Source organism: Notolepis coatsorum, assembly GCF_963971535.1.
Source record: "Notolepis coatsorum genome assembly, chromosome: 2".
Classification (NCBI taxonomy): Eukaryota; Metazoa; Chordata; class Actinopteri; order Aulopiformes; family Paralepididae; genus Notolepis; species Notolepis coatsorum.
In genome coordinates, this window is record NC_140166.1 from 210,120,180 (window position 1) to 210,144,630 (window position 24,451).

General features: G+C 43.8%; 1 protein-coding gene across 2 annotated transcripts in view; it reads left to right on the forward strand.

Moving 5' to 3' along the window:
- The window catches only part of LOC311224147 (rho-associated protein kinase 2-like), a 188,638-nt gene that overhangs the window by 127,643 nt on the left and 36,544 nt on the right, over positions 1-24,451 (forward strand). For both annotated transcript variants that reach the window (XM_084309005.1, XM_084309004.1), the window contains exons 14-20: positions 2,142-2,233; positions 5,111-5,357; positions 7,673-7,779; positions 8,871-9,030; positions 12,392-12,552; positions 20,517-20,701; positions 21,283-21,352. In XM_084309005.1, coding sequence (XP_084165131.1) covers positions 2,142-2,233; positions 5,111-5,357; positions 7,673-7,779; positions 8,871-9,030; positions 12,392-12,552; positions 20,517-20,701; positions 21,283-21,352 — 1,022 coding nt within the window. The remainder of the gene's footprint in view (positions 1-2,141; positions 2,234-5,110; positions 5,358-7,672; positions 7,780-8,870; positions 9,031-12,391; positions 12,553-20,516; positions 20,702-21,282; positions 21,353-24,451) is intronic.

The window sequence follows — 24,451 nt, forward strand, 5'->3', positions numbered from 1 at the left end:
CCATTACTTTAAGTTGCAGGCTAGAAAGACAAGTCTGTCCACTGTCTCTGGTTTTAAAACTGCCCTGTTGCAGGTGTAAAAAAAAAAAAAAAAAAAAAAAAAAATCTATTTTTTTTTAATTTCGATATTCGATATCGATTATTAAAATATATCGCGATATTTATCGTTATCGTTATATCGCCCAGCCCTATCTTGACCAATTTCGGAGGGGGATCCCAATGATATATCAATAAAAACGTACCGTCAGTTCATGTCCAAGGGATTATGTTCACGCACACAGCAAGTATCACCAGTTCCTGGCATTTTTTAACCTCTTTCTTTTTCGATGTCGAGATAAATTTGGGGCTGCTGCAGCGCGACCTGTGGTTTGCTGATCAGAATGGTGGGCGGGAGCTTGATGCTGGATTAGCGTATCGCTGCGTTGGGACAGCGGAGATAGTCATTGGATTTGGCAAATCACGGAACGTTTAGACTTCAGTGAACCCCACATGATAATGTTGCCGTCTCTCGGTCAACTAAGTCGGCACGAGACACGCACCGTTTGACAGCAATATGTGCGCGCACTGACAGTCGGCTAATTGACATTTCCTGTGAAAAAAAAAAATCCTCTTCGTCCCGTTTGTGTCCCGGCAATGATTTCTGTTCGTCCCAAATCAATATTTGGTCGTCCCCGGGACGACGGGACATCGTTAGTCTCGAGCCCTGCCTTGGACGTCTGTGATAGTAGTGTTGCTATAAAACAACAATTTGTTGATTTGGGAGCCAATCCAAAATTCCATTATGATAGAGAATAAGGTCCTTCTAAATGAACATTTCTATTGTAAATGTATCGGCGCCTCAATTACCTGAATTTATGAATTAAGAGTATAATCATATATATAAAAAATAAAATAAAAATGTTATCCCCATTTTCTATTTTTCTCCCATCCCAATTTCGTATTATCCAATTCTACCCTCCCCTGTCTCGAACATTGTTAGACTATGCCTCCCACTGGCCGGCTGAAATGTGGACCAAGCCTTGCATCACGTGTCCCCTCCGGTACACGAGGAGGCAGCTGTCGCATCTTTTCACCTGAACAGCGTGATCTCTCAGTGGCGAGGAGTAACGCGTGGGAGGCTCACGCTGCCCCCGATACTTCCTGATTCTGCTGTACAGGCGCACCAACCGACTTGTAGGAGTCGCTGTCGCTGTCCACAACGTCCGATCCCCACCCACCGGATTTCCCACCCCCTAAAGGCGCTCCCATAGTCGAGCAGACTGTACACAGAGCAGACTCCGCGGAGGTCCGCGCGGCTCTTTGAGCTTTCATAGTCGAGCAGATCTCAGCGGACGTCCGCGGTCTATTTCCTACATTTCTCGCACCAGTTTTACTACATTTCCCACAATTCTGTCTGTTCTACTGTACTGGCAGATCAGAGGGAACATTATCAGCGGGAGAGAGAGAGAGGGAGAGGGAGAGAGAGAGAGAGAGAGACAGAGAGAGAGAGAGAGCGCACTTCACGGGCTCATCTCTTTCCTCGCGCCACCAATCGCTCGCTCAGTGTCACATTTAATGCAGTTCGATGTCAACCAAAACGCCGAGCAGTGTTTTGTGTGACACCAAGTCAGCGGCGCGGATGTCCGCGCGTCAGGAAATAGGAGCTTCGCACCTGTGGGTCTGCTGTCCGCTGAGATCAAAGCTCAAATAGCCGCGCGGACCTCCGCGGAGTCTGCTCTGTGTACAGTCTGCTGGACTATGGGAGCACCTTAATACTGCCAATTGTGTTAGTATGAACGACCAGCCAAGCCGGAAGCAACGCAGAGAGCTGGGCTCGAACCCAGCATCTCCTGCGTTAGTGGCGAGCGCCTTGCCTACTCCGCCACTTAGCCGCCCCCATATATATAATTTATATAATCAATGTGCTACAATTTTTTGTTGGAGATTCTACTTTCTTACTTTATACCACACTGGGGAAAACACAGCAAAAGTTTATTTAAAATTACAACTAGTTAACTTTTTGTTATTTTCAACGTTTGTGTTAAAGAGAGTAGTTAAAGTGGTAGTTTTGGGGGTTTTGATCAAAATTAACTTCCTAGTTTGACTACATTGAAAGTGGAATGGAGCCATTCCTCACTCGACACCTGTTTCTTCTGTTTGCAGTCAACGGCCTCCGAGACCAACTGGACGAACTGAAGAAAAGAAACCAGAACTCGCACATCTCCAACGAGAAGAACATCCACCTCCAGAGACAGGTCAGTCTGTTAACCTCCAGAGACCGGTCAGTCTGTTAACCTCCAGAGACCGGTCAGTCTGTTAACCTCCAGAGACAGGTCAGTCTGTTAACCTCCAGAGACCGGTCAGTCTGTTAACCTCCAGAGACCGGTCAGTCTGTTAACCTCCAGAAACAGGTCAGTCTGTTAACCTCCAGAGACCGGTCAGTCTGTTAACCTCCAGAGACGGGTCAGTCTGTTAACCTCCAGAGACCGGTCAGTCTGTTAACATCCAGAGACCGGTCAGTCTGTTAACCTCCAGAGACCGGTCAGTCTGTTAACATCCAGAGACCGGTCAGTCTGTTAACCTCCAGAGACCGGTCAGTCTGTTAACCTCCAGAGACGGGTCAGTCTGTTAACCTCCAGAGACCGGTCAGTCTGTTAACCTCCAGAGACAGGTCAGTCTGTTAACCTCCAGAGACCGGTCAGTCTGTTAACCTCCAGAGACCGGTCAGTCTGTTAACATCCAGAGACGGGTCAGTCTGTTAACCTCCAGAGACCGGTCAGTCTGTTAACCTCCAGAGACCGGTCAGTCTGTTAACCTCCAGAGACCGGTCAGTCTGTTAACCTCCAGAGACCGGTCAGTCTGTTAACCTCCAGAGACCGGTCAGTCTGTTAACATTCACCTCTACAGACGGGTCAGTCTGTTAACCTCCAGAGACGGGTCAGTCTGTTAACATTCACCTCTACAGACGGGTCAGTCTGTTAACCTCCAGAGACAGGTCAGTCTGTTAACCTCCAGAGACCGGTCAGTCTGTTAACCTCCAGAGACCGGTCAGTCTGTTAACCTCCAGAGACGGGTCAGTCTGTTAACATTCACCTCTACAGACGGGTCAGTCTGTTAACCTCCAGAGACAGGTCAGTCTGTTAACCTCCAGAGACGGGTCAGTCTGTTAACCTCCAGAGACCGGTCAGTCTGTTAACATCCAGAGGCCGGTCAGTCTGTTAACCTCCAGAGACGGGTCAGTCTGTTAACATTCACCTCTACAGACGGGTCAGTCTGTTAACTCCACCTCCACCTACTGGAGTCTCATGGCCAGTGCAGAGAGACTCAAAAGGAGCTTCTATCCCCGGGCCATCATGATGCTCAATGACTCCGTGCAACACTAACCCATCCATCCACATTCATTGTACACAGATCCACATGCACACACTAACTTTAAACATTCACCTTTAACATTTAAACACCTTTTAAACATTGCACCATGTTTTATCTATTTATTCTTAAAAATATATGTTCTACCTCAATTTTACATTTTGCACTTTGTTCTTGCATTTTGTACATTTTAGTTTTGTATATTTTGTATAGTGTTTGGTCTTTATTCTTTTACTTTTCACTGTATGAAGCACAATCGCAGGAGGGCCATACAGAAGCATTTCACTATAATGTGCCGTATATGTGAAAAGTAAAATGAAACTTGAACTAAAGGGAAGCCACAACTTGATCATACTAAAACCTTTCCCTACAGATTGCCATAAGAAGGGTTCATTGTTTTGAGGAAAAATAACAAAATTTGGCCTGGCCCCCAAAACGGGTTTATAAATCTGCAGAGGAGGACTTCACTGCTGTCTCTCATTGAAGATGAGACCTGACTGCTGTCTCTCATTGAAGATGAGACCTGACTGCTGTCTCTCATTGAAGATGAGACCTGACTGCTGTCTCTCATTGAAGATGAGACCTGACTGCTGTCTCTCATTGAAGATGAGACCTGACTGCTGTCTCTCATTGAAGATGAGACCTGACTGCTGTCTCTCATTGAAGATGAGACCTGACTGCTGTCTCTCATTGAAGATGAGACCTGACTGCTGTCTCTCATTGAAGATGAGACCTGACTGCTGTCTCTCATTGAAGATGAGACCTGACTGCTGTCTCTCATTGAAGATGAGACCTGACTGCTGTCTCTCATTGAAGATGAGACCTGACTGCTGTCTCTCATTGAAGATGAGACCTGACTGCTGTCTCTCATTGAAGATGAGACCTGACTGCTGTCTCTCATTGAAGATGAGACCTGACTGCTGTCTCTCATTGAAGATGAGACCTGACTGCTGTCTCTCATTGAAGATGAGACCTGACTGCTGTCTCTCATTGAAGATGAGACCTGACTGCTGTCTCTCATTGAAGATGAAAGACTGATTACATTTAACAGATACTATGTATTCACATCATTTGAAGATGGTGAAGACGACCATACTCCCTATGTTTGATTATGGTGACTGATGTCATCTATAACGTGGCCTCCAAGTGGCCATTAACAGGCTTGATGTTCTCCACCACTCAGCCATCCGTTTTGCCACTGGCACCTTTTTCCACCCACCATTGTGAACTGTATAAACTGATAGACTGGTCCTCCCTCCACACCGGGCGACTTCATCACTGGCTTCTACTCATCTACAAGACTCTACTAGGAAAGACACCTCAATAGCTCTCCAGCCTCCTGCACCTTTCCCGTAACAACTACCACCTGAGGTCCAGTGATCTCATCACTCTATCTGTTCCCAGGAGGCCTGCACTGTCTTTGGACAGAATTCCCTTTGTTTTGCTGCAGCAAATAACTGGAACTCTCTCCAAAACTCCCTTAAACTTTCATCACTTCCGTCATTTCATGTGTTTAAGCAGAAACTGCAACAGTCCCTAGTTGACTGTTGTACATGTTGATTCCCTTAATGGTCTCTACCTCATTGATGTGTGTCTTGGATTCATGCATACAGTTTTATTTATTTATTTACATTTCTTTTTAATTTCTTTACTTCTGCTGGGGCCTCTTGCCACTAGGTCATCATTGTAAATGAAAAGCTGTTCTCAACTGATCTTCCTGGTGGAATAAAGAACCCTTGTTTTCCCTCCTCCTCCTCTTCCAGCTGGAGGAAGCCAACGCTCTGGTGAGGGCCGAGTCCGAGGCGGCGGTGCGGCTCCGGAAGACCCAGACGGAGAGCAGCAAGCAGCAGCAGCAGCTGGAGGCCAACGGCCGGGAGCTCCAGGACAAGTGCTGCCTGCTGGAGAGGAGCAAGCTCAGCCTGGAGAAGGAGTGCATCAGCCTGCAGGCGGCGCTGGAGGCCGAGCGGAGGGAACGCGGCCAGGGCTCCGAGACCATCAGCGACCTGACGGGTGAGAACATCACACCCACGTCACACTAGAGATCGTATCACACTAGAGATCACTGCAAGTGCATTGTGAACTTCACTTTCTCGTCACACGAAAGATACATTTTCGCATCCTGCTCAGACAGTGGGAGGCCTGTTGCGTCATGCATAATGAACCGATCTAGGATCCAGTTGTCCAAATTGTCCGTGCTATCTCTTTCGGGAAACTAGTTCCGAAATTGTTCAATGAGCCCTTCTATGTGGCTGCAGATGGTGGGCTTCAAATAATTTTTTGCAACATTCTGTTCCTCCAAAAAAAACATCAAGCTGAGCAAATACCCTAAAATCCTGGAGTGCCACAAACGGAGTTCCTTAAACTCTCCATTTCCAGCTCTCCATTTTAGTCCAAACACGTCTGTGTCCCGACCTTGTAGTCCCAGATTCAACGCATTGAGGCGGTCAAGTATGTCGGCTAGATAATTATATCATTATCGGCACATTTCTCCGCCAATGGGTTGTTTTTGTCTGCAAGGAAAATCCGCGCTTCTTCTCCCTCTCCGCGCTTCTGACCACAAACCTGTCCATTGCAAGTGTCCAGGATACACACAAAAGATGAGACGTGGTCTCCGCGATTAGACATGCGCAGGATGTAGTGAACACTGCGTTGGCCTCCGTTGATGAAGGGGTGAGACATGGCACATGCAAACAGCTGCCAGGTGGAAAACTCGACCGGAGTTGGGTTCGTTGGTTTTTTTCTTCTTTTTTTTTTGCCAATGCGCGACCATTGTCACCTACCCACAACCCCACTTTGGGTCATGACCCGTAGTTTGAGAACTGCTGCTCTAGAGATCATGTCACACTAGAGAGCCGATCATGTCACACTAGAGATCATATCACACTAGAGATAATATCACACTAGTAGAGATCATATCACTCTAGAGATCATGTCACTCTAAAGATCATGTCACACTAGAGATATCACTCTAGAGATCATGTCACTCTAAAGATCATGTCACACTAGAGATATCACTCTAGAGATCATGTCACTCTAAAGATCAGATCATATCACACTAGAGATCATATCACTCTAGAGATCATGTCACTCTAAAGATCATGTCACACTAGAGATATCACTCTAGAGATCATGTCACTCTAAAGATCAGATCATATCACACTAGAGATCATATCACTCTAGAGATCATGTCACTCTAAAGATCATGTCACACTAGATATATCACTCTAGAGATCATGTCACTCTAAAGATCATGTCACACTAGAGATATCACTCTAGAGATCATGTCACTCTAAAGATCAGATCATATCACACTAGAGATCATATCACTCTAGAGATCATGTCACTCTAAAGATCAGATCATATCACTCTAGAGATCATGTCACTCTAAATATGTCACTCTAGAGATATCACTCTAGAGATCATGTCACTCTAAAGATCATGTCACTCTAGAGATCATGTCACTCTAAAGATCATGTCATATCACACTAGAGATCATGTCACTCTAGAGATATCACTCTAGAGATCATGTCACTCTAAAGATCAGATACTCTGAACTGTATCTATGTAATTGTGTTTTCTTTTATGTACGCTGTAAGTGATGTCATATGTTCTATGTTTTTATGTTTTTATGTTGGAACTGCTATGAAACCTGCACTGAAACTAAATTCCACCAGCCTGGCTGGGTGGTCATTAAATAAAATAAATAAATAATAAATAAAATCATATCACACTAGAGATCAGATCATGTCACACTAGAGGTCATATCACACTAGAGATCATATCACACTAGAGATCATATCACACTAGAGGTCATATCACACTAGAGATCATATCACACTAGAGATCATATCACACTAGAGATCATATCACACTAGAGATCATGTCACACTAGAGGTCAAATCATCCCTTAAGAATTGACAATTACTTAATACAAATCAAATAATACATAAACTATTGCAGACTCCTTACACATGCCTTAATTTCAGTCAGGGGTTAAACACATCAATCAGTAATGCCAGGGCAAAGCTTTTATCTAATTAAGGGGTTGTAAAACCATTTTAACTGTACAATTCTGTAACATTTTCTTAATGTACCTTAATTCATTCATTCATAATTCATAATATTTGTTATTATTATGAAGGTGTAAAATGAAGGTACTCTGTTCCCATAATTAAACAAAGTATCAGAATACTAAGTAGTAGGGCTGGGGAGGTGGTACACTGACCATATTATCCTAATGTAAACCATCATGGATCCTTGCAGAAGTACCGTATGTGTTTTTCAGTACCAGAACAAGTGTGATTGTAGTTGTCTGTTGTCTGTAGGACGTATCTCTGGCCTAGAGGAGGACGTGCGTCAGGCGAGACAGGCTCTTTCCAAAGATGAGTCAGAGAAGAGACAGCTCCAGGAGAGACTGACCGATCTGGAGAAGGTCAGTGGACTACATTTGGATTTTTTTATTATTATTATTTTATTTTGTACCTTTTTATTTACCCAGGAAAGATGTGTGTTCAGGCCCCAACCTCTATTGTCTTTAAATAAACACAACACTCTAACTTACCATCTTTAGATATTTAGTTATTTCTTCCAAGATGACTGCTTACAAGACCCTGTAATGAAACACCAATTTCTATAAAATATTTGTTGATGTAGGCGGCTAGGTGGTGTAGTGGGCAAGGCACTCGCCACCAGTGTGGAGACGCTAGGATTCGCGTGTTCGAATCCAGCTCTCCACATTGTTTTCAGTTTAGCTGGTCGTCCGCAGTAATACACATTGGCCGTATTACGGGGAGGGAAAACTGAAGGGTGGGGATCGAACGTTGTGAACAAGCGACTCCTACAGGTCGGTTGGTGCGCCTGCGCAGTAGAATCAGGAAGTGTCGGGGGCAGCGTGAGCCTCCCACGCGTTACTCCTCGACACTGAGAGATCGAGCTGCGCAGGTGAAAAGATGCGACTGCTGTTACCTCAAGTACCGGAGGGGACTTGTGCTATGTATGACTTAGTCCACATTGCAGCCGGCTTGTGGGAGGCAAGAAACAGCGTTCGTGACAGGGGAGGGTTGAATTGGATGATACGAAATTGGGATGGGAGAAAATATAGAAAAATGGGAGAAAAAGTGGATCAAAAAAAAATATATTTGTTGATGTATATCAACAGATAGCAACCGGTTGTTTTGCACATACAGTAGCAACCATTGTATGTTACAGGCAGCCATGTTGGAAGACAGAGAACTACACAAGACCTCTGTATGATATTGGGACCTCCAGATAGAGGAGCGTTATTTAGTTAACTAATAATAATAATAATAATAATAATAATAATAATAATACATGTTTTAATTTGAGCAACAAACCTGACAGGACAGTCACCTGTAGTTGTAGCTGTTGTCCAACAACACACCAAGACATTCCACTGAAACTGTCCAACTGAATCCAGAGGCGTCATAACACTGAGCCCAGTATTCAGTCATGTGACCCCCCCCCCCCCCACTCACTTAACCCTTCCCTCCCTGCTCTCTGCAGGAGAAGAGCAACAAGGAGATCGACCTGACGTACAAGCTGAAGGTGCTGCAGCAGGGGCTGGAGCAGGAGGAGTCCTCCCACAAGGCCACCAGGGCCCGTCTGGCAGACAAGAGCCGCATCACAGAGACCATAGAGGGGGCCAAGTCGGAGTCCATGAAGGGTAAGGAGCGTATGCAATGGTTCTCAACAAGGACCCCCACATGGATACTCATTAGACCTCCACATGGATACACATTAGACTCCACATTGATACTCATTAGACCTCCACATGGATACACATTAGACTCCACATTGATACATATTAGACTCCACATTGGACTCCACATTGATACTCATTAGACCTCCACATTGATACACATTAGACCTCCACATGGATACTCATTAGACCTCCACATTGATACACATTAGACTCCACATTGATACTCATTAGACCTCCACATGGATACACATTAGACTCCACATTGATACACATTAGACTCCACATTGATGCACATTAGACTCCACATGGATACACATTAGACTCCACATTGATACACATTAGACTCCACATTGATGCACATTAGACTCCACATGGATACACATTAGACTCCACATTGATACACATTAGACTCCACATTGATACACATTAGACTCCACATTGATACACATTAGACCTCCACATTGATACACATTAGACTCCACATTGATACACATTAGACTCCACATTGATACACATTAGACTCCACATTGATACACATTAGACTCCACATTGATACACATTAGACTCCACATTGATATACATTAGACCTCACATTGATACACATTAGACTCCACATTGATACACATTAGACCTCACATTGATACACATTAGACTCCACATTGATACACATTAGACTCCACATTGATACACATTAGACTCCACATTGATACACATTACACTCCACATTGATACACGTTAGACTCCACATTGATACACATTAGACCTCACATTGATACACATTAAACTCCACATTGGACTCCACATTGATACACATTAGACTCCACATTGATACACGTTAGACTCCACATTGATGCACATTAGACTCCACATTGATACACATTAGACTCCACATTGATACACATTAGACCTCCACATTGATACACATTAGACTCCACATTGATGCACATTAGACCTCCACATTGATGCACATTAGACTCCACATTGATACACATTAGACTCCACATTGATACACATTAGACTCCACATTGATACACATTAGACTCCACATTGATACACATTAGACTCCACATTGATACTCATTAGACTCCACATTGATACACATTAGACTCCACATTGATACACATTAGACTCCACATTGATACACATTAGACCTCCACATTGATACACATTAGACCTCCACATTGATACACATTAGACTCCACATGGATACACATTAGACCTCCACATTGATGCACATTAGACTCCACATTGATGCACATTAGACTCCACATTGATACACATTAGACTCCACATTGATACTTATTAGACTCCACATTGATACACATTAGACCTCCACATTGATACACACTAGACTCCACATTGATACACATTAGACCTCACATTGATACACATTAGACTCCACATTGATACACATTAGACTCCACATTGATACACATTAGACTCCACATTGATACACATTAGACTCCACATTGATACACATTAGACCTCACATTGATACACATTAGACTCCACATTGATACACATTAGACTCCACATTGATACACATTAGACTCCACATTGATGCACATTAGACTCCACATTGATACACATTAGACTCCACATTGATACACATTAGACTCCACATTGATACACATTAGACTCCACATTGATACTCATTAGACTCCACATTGATACACATTAGACTCCACATTGATACTCATTAGACTCCACATTGATACACATTAGACTCCACATTGATACACATTAGACTCCACATTGATACTCATTAGACTCCACATTGATACACATTAGACTCCACATTGATACTCATTAGACTCCACATTGATACACATTAGACTCCACATTGATACACGTTAGACTCCACATTGATACACATTAGACTCCACATTGATACACATTAGACTCCACATTGATACACATTAGACTCCACATTGATACACATTAGACTCCACATTGATACTCATTAAACTCCACATTGATACACATTAGACTCCACATTGATACACATTAGACTCCACATTGATACACATTAGACTCCACATTGATACACATTAGACTCCACATTGATACTCATTAAACTCCACATTGATACACATTAGACTCCACATTGATACACATTAGACTCCACATTGATACACATTAGACTCCACATTGATGCACATTAGACTCCACATTGATACACATTAGACTCCACATTGATACACATTAGACTCCACATTGATACACATTAGACTCCACATTGATACACATTAGACATTACATTGATACACATTAGACTCCACATTGATACACATTAGACCTTACATTGATACACATTAGACTCCACATTGATACACATTAGACTCTAGATTGATACACATTAGACTCCACATTGATACACATTAGACTCCACATTGATACACATTAGACCTTACATTGATACACATTAGACTCCACATTGATACACATTAGACTCCACATTGATACACATTAGACTCCACATTGATACACATTAGACTCCACATTGATACACATTAGACTCCACATTGATACACATTACACTCCACATTGATACACATTACACTCCACATTGATCCACATTGATACACATTCGACTCCACATTGATACACATTAGACTCCACATTGATACACATTAGACTCCACATTAGACTCCACATTGATACACATTAGACTCCACATTGATACACATTAGACTCCACATTGATACACATTAGACTCCACATTGATACACATTAGACTCCACATTGATACACATTAGACTCCACATTGATACACATTAGACTCCACATTGATACACATTAGACCTCACATTGATACACATTAGACTCCACATTGATACACATTAGATCTCCACATTGATACACATTAGACCTCCACATTGATACTCATTAGTGCACCACCATCTGAGAAGATATTTTTGTTAGATATGACAGTAGCCTGGGGCCAGTCACATTGTGGTATATATGGCCATGTGACCTCAGCAATCTGATCCTAGATCCTATTCTTTGAAGTTTGATATATCCGGGCCCAGAATTCCATAACTGTCTGTATACTAACTGTATACTGTAGACTTCTCATCTTCCAGTGAATGAAATTAAATTAAACTATTCTCCATGTTTCTGAGGACCCCTGGTTGAGAAGCAGCTCACAAATACTTAACGTGGATCAATTCCAAACTCAATGTTGCGATTAAATTAGGTCCATTTAATTCCATTAGTCAAATTTGATCACATTCAGTTCGATTTGACTGACCGGTCAAATTTGGTGTATCTGCATACCGTCGTCTACACACTACTGATTTAACCGATTCACCCCATCCAGAGGTGGAGCAGAAGCTGGCGGAGGAGCGGGCAGCCAAGCTGCGTCTGGAGAACCGCATGCTGGAGTTTGAGAAGCAGAGCAGCATGTTGGACTGTGACTACAAGCAGGCCCTGCAGAAGCTGGACGAGCTGCGCCGACACAAGGACAGGCTCACTGAGGAGGTGACCTAACCTTTACCACCTTTACCACATCCACACCTTTACCACCTCCACACCTTTACCACCTCCACACCTTTACCACCTCCACACCTTTACCCCCTCCACACCTTTACCACCTCCACACCTTTACCACCTCCAGATCTTTACCACCTCCACACCTTTACCACCTCCACACCTTTACCACCTCCAGATCTTTACCACCTCCACACCTTTACCACCTCCACACCTTTACCACCTCCACACCTTTACCACCTCCACACCTTTACCACCTCCACACCTTTACCACCTTTACCACCTCCACACCTTTACCACCTCCACACCTTTACCACCTCCATACCTTTACCACCTCCACACCTTTACCACCTCCACACCTTTACCACCTTTACCACCTCCACACCTTTACCACCTTTACCACCTCCACACCTTTACCACCTTTACCACCTCCACACCTTTACCACCTCCACACCTTTACCACATCCACACCTTTACCACCTCCACACCTTTACCACCTTTACCACCTCCACACCTTTACCACCTCCACACCTTTACCACCTCCACACCTTTACCACCTCCACACCTTTACCACCTTTACCACCTCCCCACCTTTACCACCTCCACACCTTTACCACCTCCACACCTTTACCACCTTTACCACCTCCACACCTTTACCACCTCCACACCTTTACCACCTTTACCACCTCCACACCTTTACCACCTTTACCACCTCCACACCTTTACCACCTCCATACCTTTACCACCTCCACACCTTTACCACCTCCACACCTTTACCACCTTTACCACCTCCACACCTTTACCACCTTTACCACCTCCACACCTTTACCACCTTTACCACCTCCACACCTTTACCACATCCACACCTTTACCACCTCCACACCTTTACCACCTCCACACCTTTACCACCTTTACCACCTCCACACCTTTACCACCTCCACACCTTTACCACCTCCAGACCTTTCAGACCTTTACCACCTCCACACCTTTACCACCTCCACACCTTTACCACCTCCATACCTTTACCACCTTTACCACCTCCACACCTTTACCACCTCCACACCTTTACCACCTTTACCACCTCCACACCTTTACCACCTCCACACCTTTACCACCTCCATACCTTTACCACCTTTACCACCTCCACACCTTTACCACCTCCACACCTTTACCACCTTTACCACCTCCACACCTTTACCACCTCCACACCTTTACCACCTCCACACCTTTACCACCTTTACCACCTCCACACCTTTACCACCTTTACCACCTACACACCTTTACCACCTCCACACCTTTACCACCTCCACACCTTTACCACCTCCACACCTTTACCACCTCCACACCTTTACCACCTTTACCACCTCCACACCTTTACCACCTTTACCACCTCCACACCTTTACCACCTCCACACCTTTACCACCTCCACACCTTTACCACCTCCACACCTTTACCACCTTCACACCTTTACCACCTTTACCACCTCCACACCGTTACCACCTCCACACCTTTACCACCTCCATACCTTTACCACAGGCATTAAAGCGTTCCGTCTTGAGACGGAATTACGTCCATTTGATTCGGAGTTCCGTCCATTTGACTCGGAGTCTGACTGATTTCCCGTCAATTGGCTACCTGGTATAATATGATTTGTAGATGCATACAGATTGAAACTATCAGGCGTCAAATATCATGAAAAAGGGAATTTTTTTCTCCTACCGCTGCCACACCAAGCAGTCATGGCGACCAATAATGGCAGGACGCACGCAGCGACTCGAGAGACAGGATTACGCTAATAGTAGAAAAAAGTTTCAGTCAAGCGACCTGCACAACCCCGCCCCCACACACACACACGCTACTGCATCAAAGTTACTTATGCTTAACAAAGGCATTCGTTTTGTGGCATTAACCTTATAGTTACACGTTCAATAACATCAGCGTATTAACCGACCATATAGCATTGTTGTTGGTCATTCATAGCTCAGTTCCTTCCTTTGCTCAGAGAGCCTGTACTGAATTGTACCCATTCTGCAATCTGTTAATAAAGTTTTCAATCAGACAAATGTATAGAAAAGCTTTTATTATAACTAGGGATGTCCCGATCACCTTTTTTTGCTCCCGATCCGATCCCGATCATGTGATTTTGAGTATCTACCGATCCCGATCATTCCCGATCCGATCAATAAAAAATAATTTTTTTTTTTTTTTTTTTTTTATCTTAATTTCTCACATTACATTCACCCTGAATGTTGACGTTATCCAGGTGAAAAGTTAACTTCATTCAAGCGAGGCATTTGCATTTGCAATCCTTGACATAAATCATTTGATGTATAATTAAATCAAAGGAAATGCGTTTGGGTCTGAGTGTGGCTGGTCTGCCGTTCTACAGCTGGATACTATTAGTTTGTTTTGGCAAAATTCTTCTGCTCTGTGACTGTGAGTCTGTGACAATAAATAAATGAATGGTGATATGCAATTTAAAACCAAAACTAAGGCCTCAGTATGAGTTTACCTACCTCCCAGCACAATGTGCTCCAGCCTGTTGCTTCATGAGATGGCAATAACATACGCCATCGTCTGTAAAAACCAGGTGACTGCACGTCAGCTAAAGAAAATGCAATCAATGTTTTTGTTATTTTTTTATTTAACAGTATCCAACAGGATTCACTTATTGCAGCACAAACAAAATAAATATAAAGCGTATAGTTATATATCAGTGGTGCACCACAAAATTAAATAACCATGTAAAACAAATAGTGCAGAATTAAGAATAGTGCAGCAATAACAAATGTACTGGTCTGGTAGTGCAAGTAACAGAGGTAGCTTGACTTTACATTCAGTCATACTCAATGACTCATAAATAATAAAATAAAATATAAAAATTGTCTTAGTGCAGAATAATTCTAGTCTAGACTATGAACTAGTCTAGTTTTAAAATTAAATTAACAGCAGCAGCTCAATGAAACGTGACAAACAACATGTATATATTCAAATATAAATTGTAAACAATGGGATATAAAATTGCAACACACTTTTAAATTAACCCTTGAAATTTGAATGTACTCTAGACTATGACCTAGTCTAGTTTAAGCAGCAGCTCAATGCAATGTGAAAAACAACGTATTTCACAATTCAAATATAAAATGTAAACATGAGATTTTTTTTAAGGGAAGCCTAACCCCTTGAAATTTGAATGTACTCTAGACTATGACCTAGTCTAGTTTAAGCAGCAGCTCAATGCAATGTGAAAAACAACGTATTTCACAATTCAAATATAAAATGTAAACATGAGATTTTTTTTAAGGGAAGCCTAACCCCTTGAAATTTGAATGTACTCTAGACTATGACCTAGTCTAGTTTAAGCAGCAGCTCAATGCAATGTGAAAAACAACATGTATATATTCAAATATAAATTGTAAACAATGGGATATAAAATTGCAACACACTTTTAAATTTTTTTAAGGGAAGCCTAACCCCTTGAAATGTGAATGTACTCTAGACTATGACCTAGTCTAGTTTAAGCAGCAGCTCAATGCAATGTGAAAAACAACGTATTTCACAATTCAAATATAAAATGTAAACATGAGATTTTTTTTAAGGGAAGCCTAACCCCTTGAAATTTGAATGTACTCTAGACTATGACCTAGTCTAGTTTAAGCAGCAGCTCAATGCAATGTGAAAAACAACATGTATATATTCAAATATAAATTGTAAACAATGGGATATAAAATTGCAACACACTTTTAAATTTTTTTAAGGGAAGCCTAACCCCTTGAAATGTGAATGTACTCTAGACTATGACCTAGTCTAGTTTAAGCAGCAGCTCAATGCAATGTGAAAAACTACGTATTTCACAATTCAAATATAAAATGTAAACATGGGATATTAAATAATAATTTTTTAAACATGGGATATAAAATTGCAACCAACACGCTTTTTTTTTCTTTTTTTCTGCACTCTATTCTTACTCACTGTCTGGCATCACAATTAAGTGGAGATTTTTTTTTAAGAAAACCAGCATCTCTACCCTCTCAGCTGAGAGCCGATTCCTTTTCTCATCCAGGACGTTGGACACTGCACTAAAGAGTCTCTCACTGTCCACAGAGGTGCAGGGGGCACCGAGAAACTTGGTTGCAACAGCAGCCAGTGAGGGGAAACGTGAGACATTATCTTTCCAGTAGTGCAGAGGATTGCTTTTCCTAGGGTGGGTTTGCTCTGAGAGATAGGTCTGTACCTGGACTTCAGCTGATGTACTGCTCACAGACCGGGCCTCGAGCGGATTCTCTCCCAAAATCTCATCCATGACTCTGCCCAGGCAGCTGCTTGTGCTTGCTTCTTCTTCTAGACGTGGTGTCTTGCTTCTAGGCTCTGCGCTGGCGTCTGCGGCCTCGGGCTCTCTGGCAGCCCTCTCGTCCTCCATCTTCACCACCTCCTGGATGAGCTTCTCCTTGGCAAGCCTCAGGTTGTCTGACTTTGTGAAGAATCTGAAAGTAGATAAATGTATCAATTACCCACAAGTTCACAACTAAGTCAGTCAAACATATGGCAAGACAACACACAGCATTTTATTTAGATAAGATTATTTAGCATTAATTTTTTTTTTAGATTATTCTTGCCTGTCTTTGTATCTTGGATCCAATATAGTGGCGATGGTGTATAGTGGCTCCACCTCTATCTCAGCAAAGCGGGTCTCCACTGCAGCTAGGAGCCTGCTCTTCATGGTTTTGACCCCCTGGTCAGTGGTCATCTCTCGAGAGAGTACACGTCTGAGGGCTGTTTGGATGAATGAAATGGATGAATGGTTTATTATTTAGAATATAAAATACATTTATTTTATAGTAAAATTAAATTATTAAAATATAGCAAATTATTAATTAATTTAATTATATAATAATAACCTGTTATTGCAGGGATTACATCAGCTGCAGATGCAGTGGGGTTGCTCACATCCCTTGTGAGTTCCTCAAATGGAACCAACACCTCAGCTGTCTTCTCCATCAGGGTCCACTGGCTGGCTGTCAGGGTGGTTGGGAGGGTGTAGTCGGCTGCATACACACAGAGAGCCCGCTTCTGCTCCAAGATGCTCTGCAACATGTAGAGGCTGCTGTTCCACCTCACAGCAACGTCCTGCTGTAGACGCTTGATGTCCATCTTCAGGTCGTTCTGGATATCTTCCAGACGCGAATAGGCCAACGGCGAATGTTTGAAATGGCCAATGATTTTCCTTGCGGTGGCCAGTGTGTCTGTGACGCTGCGCTGAGACAGTAGACCCTCATGCACGGCAAGTTGGAGCGTGTGCGCGAGACAGCCCACACTTGTTACTTCCATGTCATCCATGGCCTTCTTCATGTTTTGCGCGTTGTCCCGCAAAATAACATGGACCCGTGACTTCTCAATTCCCCAACTGTTAAGCATGCCCAGGAGCGCCTCTCTAACACGATCTGCCGTGTGAGATCCTCGGAAGTTCTGCGTATGCAATGTAGCATGATGCAACTCAAACTCGGAGTCAATCCACTGAACGGTGAAACTAATGAGTGACATTGGACTCACTGAAGAACTCCATATGTCTGTGGTAAATGATAAAGCAGGCACACCTCTTAACATGGCTTGCAGGTGGTCACGGAGCTTGGTGTGAAGCGCAGGCAGAGCTTTGTCTGTGAAGTAGTGCCGAGAAGGCAGCTGATAACGTGGCTCCAAGTGCTCTATGAGACGGCGAAACCCCACGTTCTCCATCACAGATAACGGCTGGTCATCCAACGCGATGAATTCAGCTATCTTGGCTGTTATTTTCTTCGCCCTGTCACCCTGCTCTGGCAGTTTATCTTTCCGTTTAAAAGTCTCTGAAAGTGTCGGTTGTACAACGTGTCGGAGTGTAGTTGCAGCGATGTACTCGCCATGTTGTTGTTTGTGGCTTTTTTTCAGGTGACGAATTAGATTCGTGGTGTTGAACACGGCTCTGTTTTTTCCTCCACGCGGAATCTCCTCCTTGCAAACATTGCAAGTTGCAAATGGATTGGCTTGACTTTGTACTTTAAAGTGCTTCCAAACCTCTGACATTTTTCTACTCCGTGGATAACGTGTTTCGGGAGCGACGTGTTGTTGTTGTGAGCGTGTAGGTATCTTGAGGGATTCGGCATACGTCACTCTTGCAACGGTGTAAATTAAAGGGAAAGTGTTTGTTGTGGACATTTCTTCTGCTGTGTGTGACAATAAATAAATGAATGATGATATATTATGTAATTTAAAACCTAAACTAAGGCCTCAGTATGAGTTTAAGACGTGAACATGGTCATGTTTGTTGAATAACAATAATAAAAAAAAAAAAAAAATTATAATACCCCCTTTTTTTTTTGACGGCCGATTTTTTTTATTTTTCCCCTCCGATCCCCGATCCAATGAAAACCACGTGATCGGCGCCGATTCCGATCACGTGATCGGATCGGGACATCCCTAATTATAACATTTGTTGCAGTAAAATCATCATGCCTCGTTTGGTACTCCTGTTATTAGCTCCGGTACGTTTGTTATTGATTCTCTCGTGTAAATCAATGGCGGACTTCAAAAATATCTTACCGTGGTCCGGTGGGATCCCCCCGAGCATTTCCCAGTTATCGATCGCCATCTGGTAGATCGATATGTCCATTGGCTGATGATAAATCCCCTTGCACTACAACTCGTACACCTTACTGTAAATTGTACCTAAATTGTACCTCATCCCATTTCTGCTTTGCACTAGATAGTACTGTACATTAGTACACTGCATAGTATTGTATATTATATGGTAACTCAGAACATTGTACATATGTCTATACCGAACACTGTGACCTCATTTTCTTCTTCTAAATTACATGCTATACTATGTTATTTGATACTATCTTGTCTAGCACAGTCTCTGGAGCGTAACAGTAAGAAGCATTTTGTATGAAAGTATTCTGTACTTCTGTATGACAACTATTAAAGAAACTTGAAACTTGAAACTTATTGCATGGTGAAATCTGCGATGCAAAACGTAATCCAAGCTACATGCTGCACATCTAGAATCCTGCTAACTGAAATCTCCATTGAAAGTAAAAAAAAAAAGACTGATCCGTTCAGCCACAGGGCACACTGCATTATCGCGATAGCGCCCCTAAGAGGATCTGGCCGGTATTGCACCTTCTCGAATTCATAGAGTAGGGTAAATCTGTAGTGCCGCTCGGCGACCTTGAATAGGTTATTAATATGGAATAAAAGCAATAACAACTTGCCACGGATTTATCCGTGCTTTTGTCCACAATGGGTGGAATCGAAACACGGATATATACGTTGTTCGTCCCCATTGTGTTAAAACACTAACGCTATTTAAAAAAAAAAAGAAAACAGTGGACGTTAAAATAAGAATATGACTTGGCCTGAAAAAAAGTTTAGTCAGGAGATTTTTTTTTGCTTTAATCCCTTTACCACCTCCACACCTTTCAGACCTTTACCACCCCCACACCTTTACCACCTCCACACCTTTCAGACCTTTACCACCCCCACACCTTTACCACCTTCACACCTTTACCACCTTCACACCTTTACCACCTCCACACCTTTCACACCTTTACCCCCCCCCCACACCTTTACCACCCCCACACATTTACCACCTCCACACCTTTACCACCTCCACACCTTTACCACCTCCACACCTTTACCACCCCCACACATTTACCACCTCCACACCTTTACCACCCCCACACCTTTACCACCTCCACACCTTTACCACCTTTACCACCTCCACACCTTTACCACCTCCACACCTTTACCACCTTTACCACCTCCACACCTTTACCACCTCCACACCTTTACCACATCCAGACCTAGACTACTAGTGTCTTCTGACACATCTGTGAAAAGGATCCAGTGAGACCCGTCCCTGCCTGCGATGAAATAGTACCCTTCATCGCTCTCTCTCTCTCTCCTCGTGTTGTTCCAGGTGAAGAACTTGACCCTGAAGATTGAACAGGAGACCCAGAAGCGCAACCTGACCCAGAACGACCTGAAGGCCCAGAACCAGCAGCTCAACGCGCTGCGGACGTCTGAGAAGCAGCTCAAACAGGAGACCAACCACCTGCTGGACATCAAGCGCAGCCTGGAGAAGCAGAACCAAGAGCTACGCAAGTCAGTCTTTTTAGTAGTCTGTTATGTCTGGTACCTGTTATGTATGAATACTACATTTAGCTCACACACACTCCACGTAGGTCCAGTTATAATGAGTGTAGTAGACCAACCCTTCACACAGTTTAATGGATAAACTTGATCTGAATAGCAGGTGTGACCGATGACACTTAAAACAATGGGCATGTTAGTTGGAGGAGGGTGAATAAGTTGCATGAAAGAGCATAAATTCCCCCCTTTACTAGAAATGTTGTTTTTACTAGAAAGAAAATGTTTCTTTCACTCCCCTCCTCCCAGTCCTGATTCCTAAGCCTCCTTGTGAAATGATGAACTGCTCCAATTTGACTTGTTGCACACGAGGAAGCGGTATGCAAGTGCAAAGTGCATTCTTTGTAAATAACATTGACTTTTTGTGTTCATTGTACTAGCAGAGACTAGGAGGGCAGTGTCTTGAAATATGGAGACGGCAGAGATGATTATACGTATACAGGAGACACAGTTTGTCCAGCTGCCCCTCCAGTCAGCACCTTCTAAACACTTTTCTGCAGTCCTTTGTAATCGTACCGTTTGTTTTGTGTTTCTAGAGAAAGACAAGACTCAGACGGTCAAATGAAGGAACTCCAAGACCAGCTGGAAGCCGAACAGTATTTCTCTGTGAGTCTGTTTTGCTGCTGTGAAGTTGAGAACGATGAAATGGAACATTTGTTTTGCAGTTTCAAGTTTTTTTGTCACATTCAAAATGTGCTTGTACGTGAACGCATGTTAAATATGTTCACCTCGTGTGAAGACATTAGCCGTCAACGAACTTGATCTACAGTGTGGCATTTATGTTGTTGCTGTCTGATGAAAAGTAAGTAAGTAAGTAAGGTTTATTTATATAGCACCTTTCACAGACCAGAGTCACAAAGTGCTTCACATATAAAAACATCAGTAAAATGCAAGGATAGCAGCATGTTAAAAGAAAGTAATTAAAAACGTGAAAGAAAACAAAACTAAAAAGACATAAAAGATGTACACAGAAATAGTTAGCCAAAAGCATGTTTGAACAACACAGTCTTTATCTACTTTTTTCTCCTCCTTTTTTTTAATTTATTTTTATCTACTTTTTCTCCCATTTTTCAATTTTTCTCCCATCCCAATTTCGTATCGTCCAATTCTACCCTCCCCTGTCTCGAACGCTGTTAGGCCATGCCTCCCACAAGCCGGCTGCAATGTGGACTAAGCCTTACATCACGTGTCCCCTCTGGTACTCGAGGAAGCAGCAGTCGCATCTTTTCACCTGCACAGCGCGATCTCTCAGCGGCGAGGGTCTGCGTTTGGAGGGCACGCCGCCCCCGTCACTTCCTGATTCTGCTGCGCAGGCGCACCAACCGACCTGTAGGAGTCGCTGTCCACAACGTCCGATCCCCACCCATCAGCTTCCCACCCCCTAATACTGCCAATTGTATTAGTATGAACGACCAGCCAAGCTGATAGCAATGCGGAGAGCTGGGCTCGAACCCAGCGTCTCCTGCATTGGTGGTGAGCGCCTTGCCCACTGCGCCGCCCCTTCTCCTCCTTTTTTCGGTGATTTTTCTCCCCATCCCAATTTACCTCTCGTGCCAATTCTCCCTCCCCTGTCCTGATCGGTTGTAGGGAGGATAGAAGCCTTGCATCACATGTCCCCTCCGATACATGTGGAGGCAGCCTGTCACATCTTTTCACCTTCCAGCGCGGACTCTCATTGGCGAGGTGTAACGTGTGGGAGGCTCACACTGCCCCCGCCATTGTAGGAGTCGCTGTTCACAACGACCAGACTACCACCCTTCGACTTCCCACCCGCTAACTCTGCCAATTGAGTTAGTATGACGGCCGGCCCAAGCCGGAGGCAACGCCGACAGCCGGATTCGACCCCGGTGTCTCTTGCGTTGGTGACAAGTGCAATGTCCGCTGCGCCACCCAGCCGCCCTTCTTTAGCTGCTTTTTAAAAGTGTTTACCGAGGCCACAGATCATAGGTCCATGGGCAGAGCATTCCATAGCCTGGGGCCACGGTTTCGAATGCTCGGTCACCTTTTGTCTTTAATCTAGACCGGGGGACAGCCAGCAAGCCCTGGTCAGACAACCTGAGAGATCTACTCGTGGTGTAAGGACGCAGTAGGTCGCAGATGCAGGCAGGTGCCTGACCATGGAGTGCTCTGTAGGTGATGACCAGAACCTTAAACTGAATTCTAAATGTGATGGGGAGCCAGTGATGGGAAACTAAGATGGGAGTGATGTGGCATGACTTTCTGGACCTAGTCAGCAGCCTTGCGGCTGAATTCTGGACCACGTGTAGCCGGCCCAAGGTGGACGCATCGAGGCAAGTGAACAGGGAGTTACAATAGTCCAGGCGGGATGAAACAAAAGCATGAACAATCATCTCCAACTCAGCCTGGGACACAACAGATCGAAGTTTTGCAATATTTTGCAGATGGAGAAAACAGAAAGTGTCAGTGACCTAATGTAGTGATCAAAGTGCATTTTCTGGTCAAAGATAACACAAAGGTTTCTGAGTTTAGACCTTACTGTTGGTGAGAGGGTCCCCATGCATGTAGCAACTTTTGAGGAGACTTTGTCTGAACCTATAATAAGAACCTCAGTTTTATCTGCGTTTAGTTGAAGGAAGTTGTTTGCCATCTATTCCTTGACAGCAGTCAGACAGTCAATAGGGCAGACAACTTGTCAGATTGGTCGGGCTTGAATGAGACATATACCGGTAGTTGGATATCGTCTGCATAACAGTGGTAAGATACCTCTTTAAATTGGCTAATGATTATTCCCAGGGGGAGCAGAACCCTGGGGCACACCACAGGACAAGGGAACAGTTTCAGATGTGAAAATGCCGGCAGACAGAATAAGTCCTATCCTGAAGATAAGAGGAGAACCAGTCCAGAGCACTCTCATCAAAATGCAGTGATCGACTATCAAAGGCTGCAGTTAGGTCTAATAGCACCAGAACAGAACAGAACAGTTCCCCTCATCAGATGATCTCATGATGTCATTTGAGACTCTGAGGAGGGCTGTTTCGGTGCAGTGCTTCTGACTGAAACCAGATTGGAATTTATCGAAAATGGCATGTGCATTTAAAGCAGTAGTGAGTTGAAAGGCAACAACCTTTTCTGTGATTTTTTTTTTTTTTTTTTTTTTTTTTTTGATGAACGGCAATTTCAATATATAGCTGTAATTTTGGGCGAGGTAAGGATCAACGTTTTTTTTTTTGTGATCAAATGTAAAAAAAATAATAATAATAATAAGGGCGGCTGGGTAGCGCAGCGTACTAAGCGTCTGTCTACCACCGCAGAGACACTGGTATCGAATCCAGCTGTCAGCGGTGCCTCCGGCTTGGCCGGTCGTCATACTGGCACAATTGGCAGTGTCAGCGGGAGGGAAGCCGGTGGGTGGTAATCTGGTCATTGTAAACAGCGACTCCTACAGGTCGGTCAGGGCGCCTGCACAGCGAGGAAGGGATCTGGGTGAGGTAGTGTGCCCTCCCACGCGTTACACTCACCCAATGGGAGTCCTCGCTGCCAGGTGAAAAGAGGCTGCTGGCTGTCTCCTAATGTATCGGAGGAAGCATGTGATAGACTTCAGGGCTCCCTAGACCGGCAAGTAGGGGGCAAATGCGCACAACGACCAGGAAGGGGAGGGGGGAATTGGCATAACGCCTAAATTGGGATGGGAGGAAAATACAAGAAAAATAGGAGGAGAAAAAGTGGATAAAAAATAATAATAAT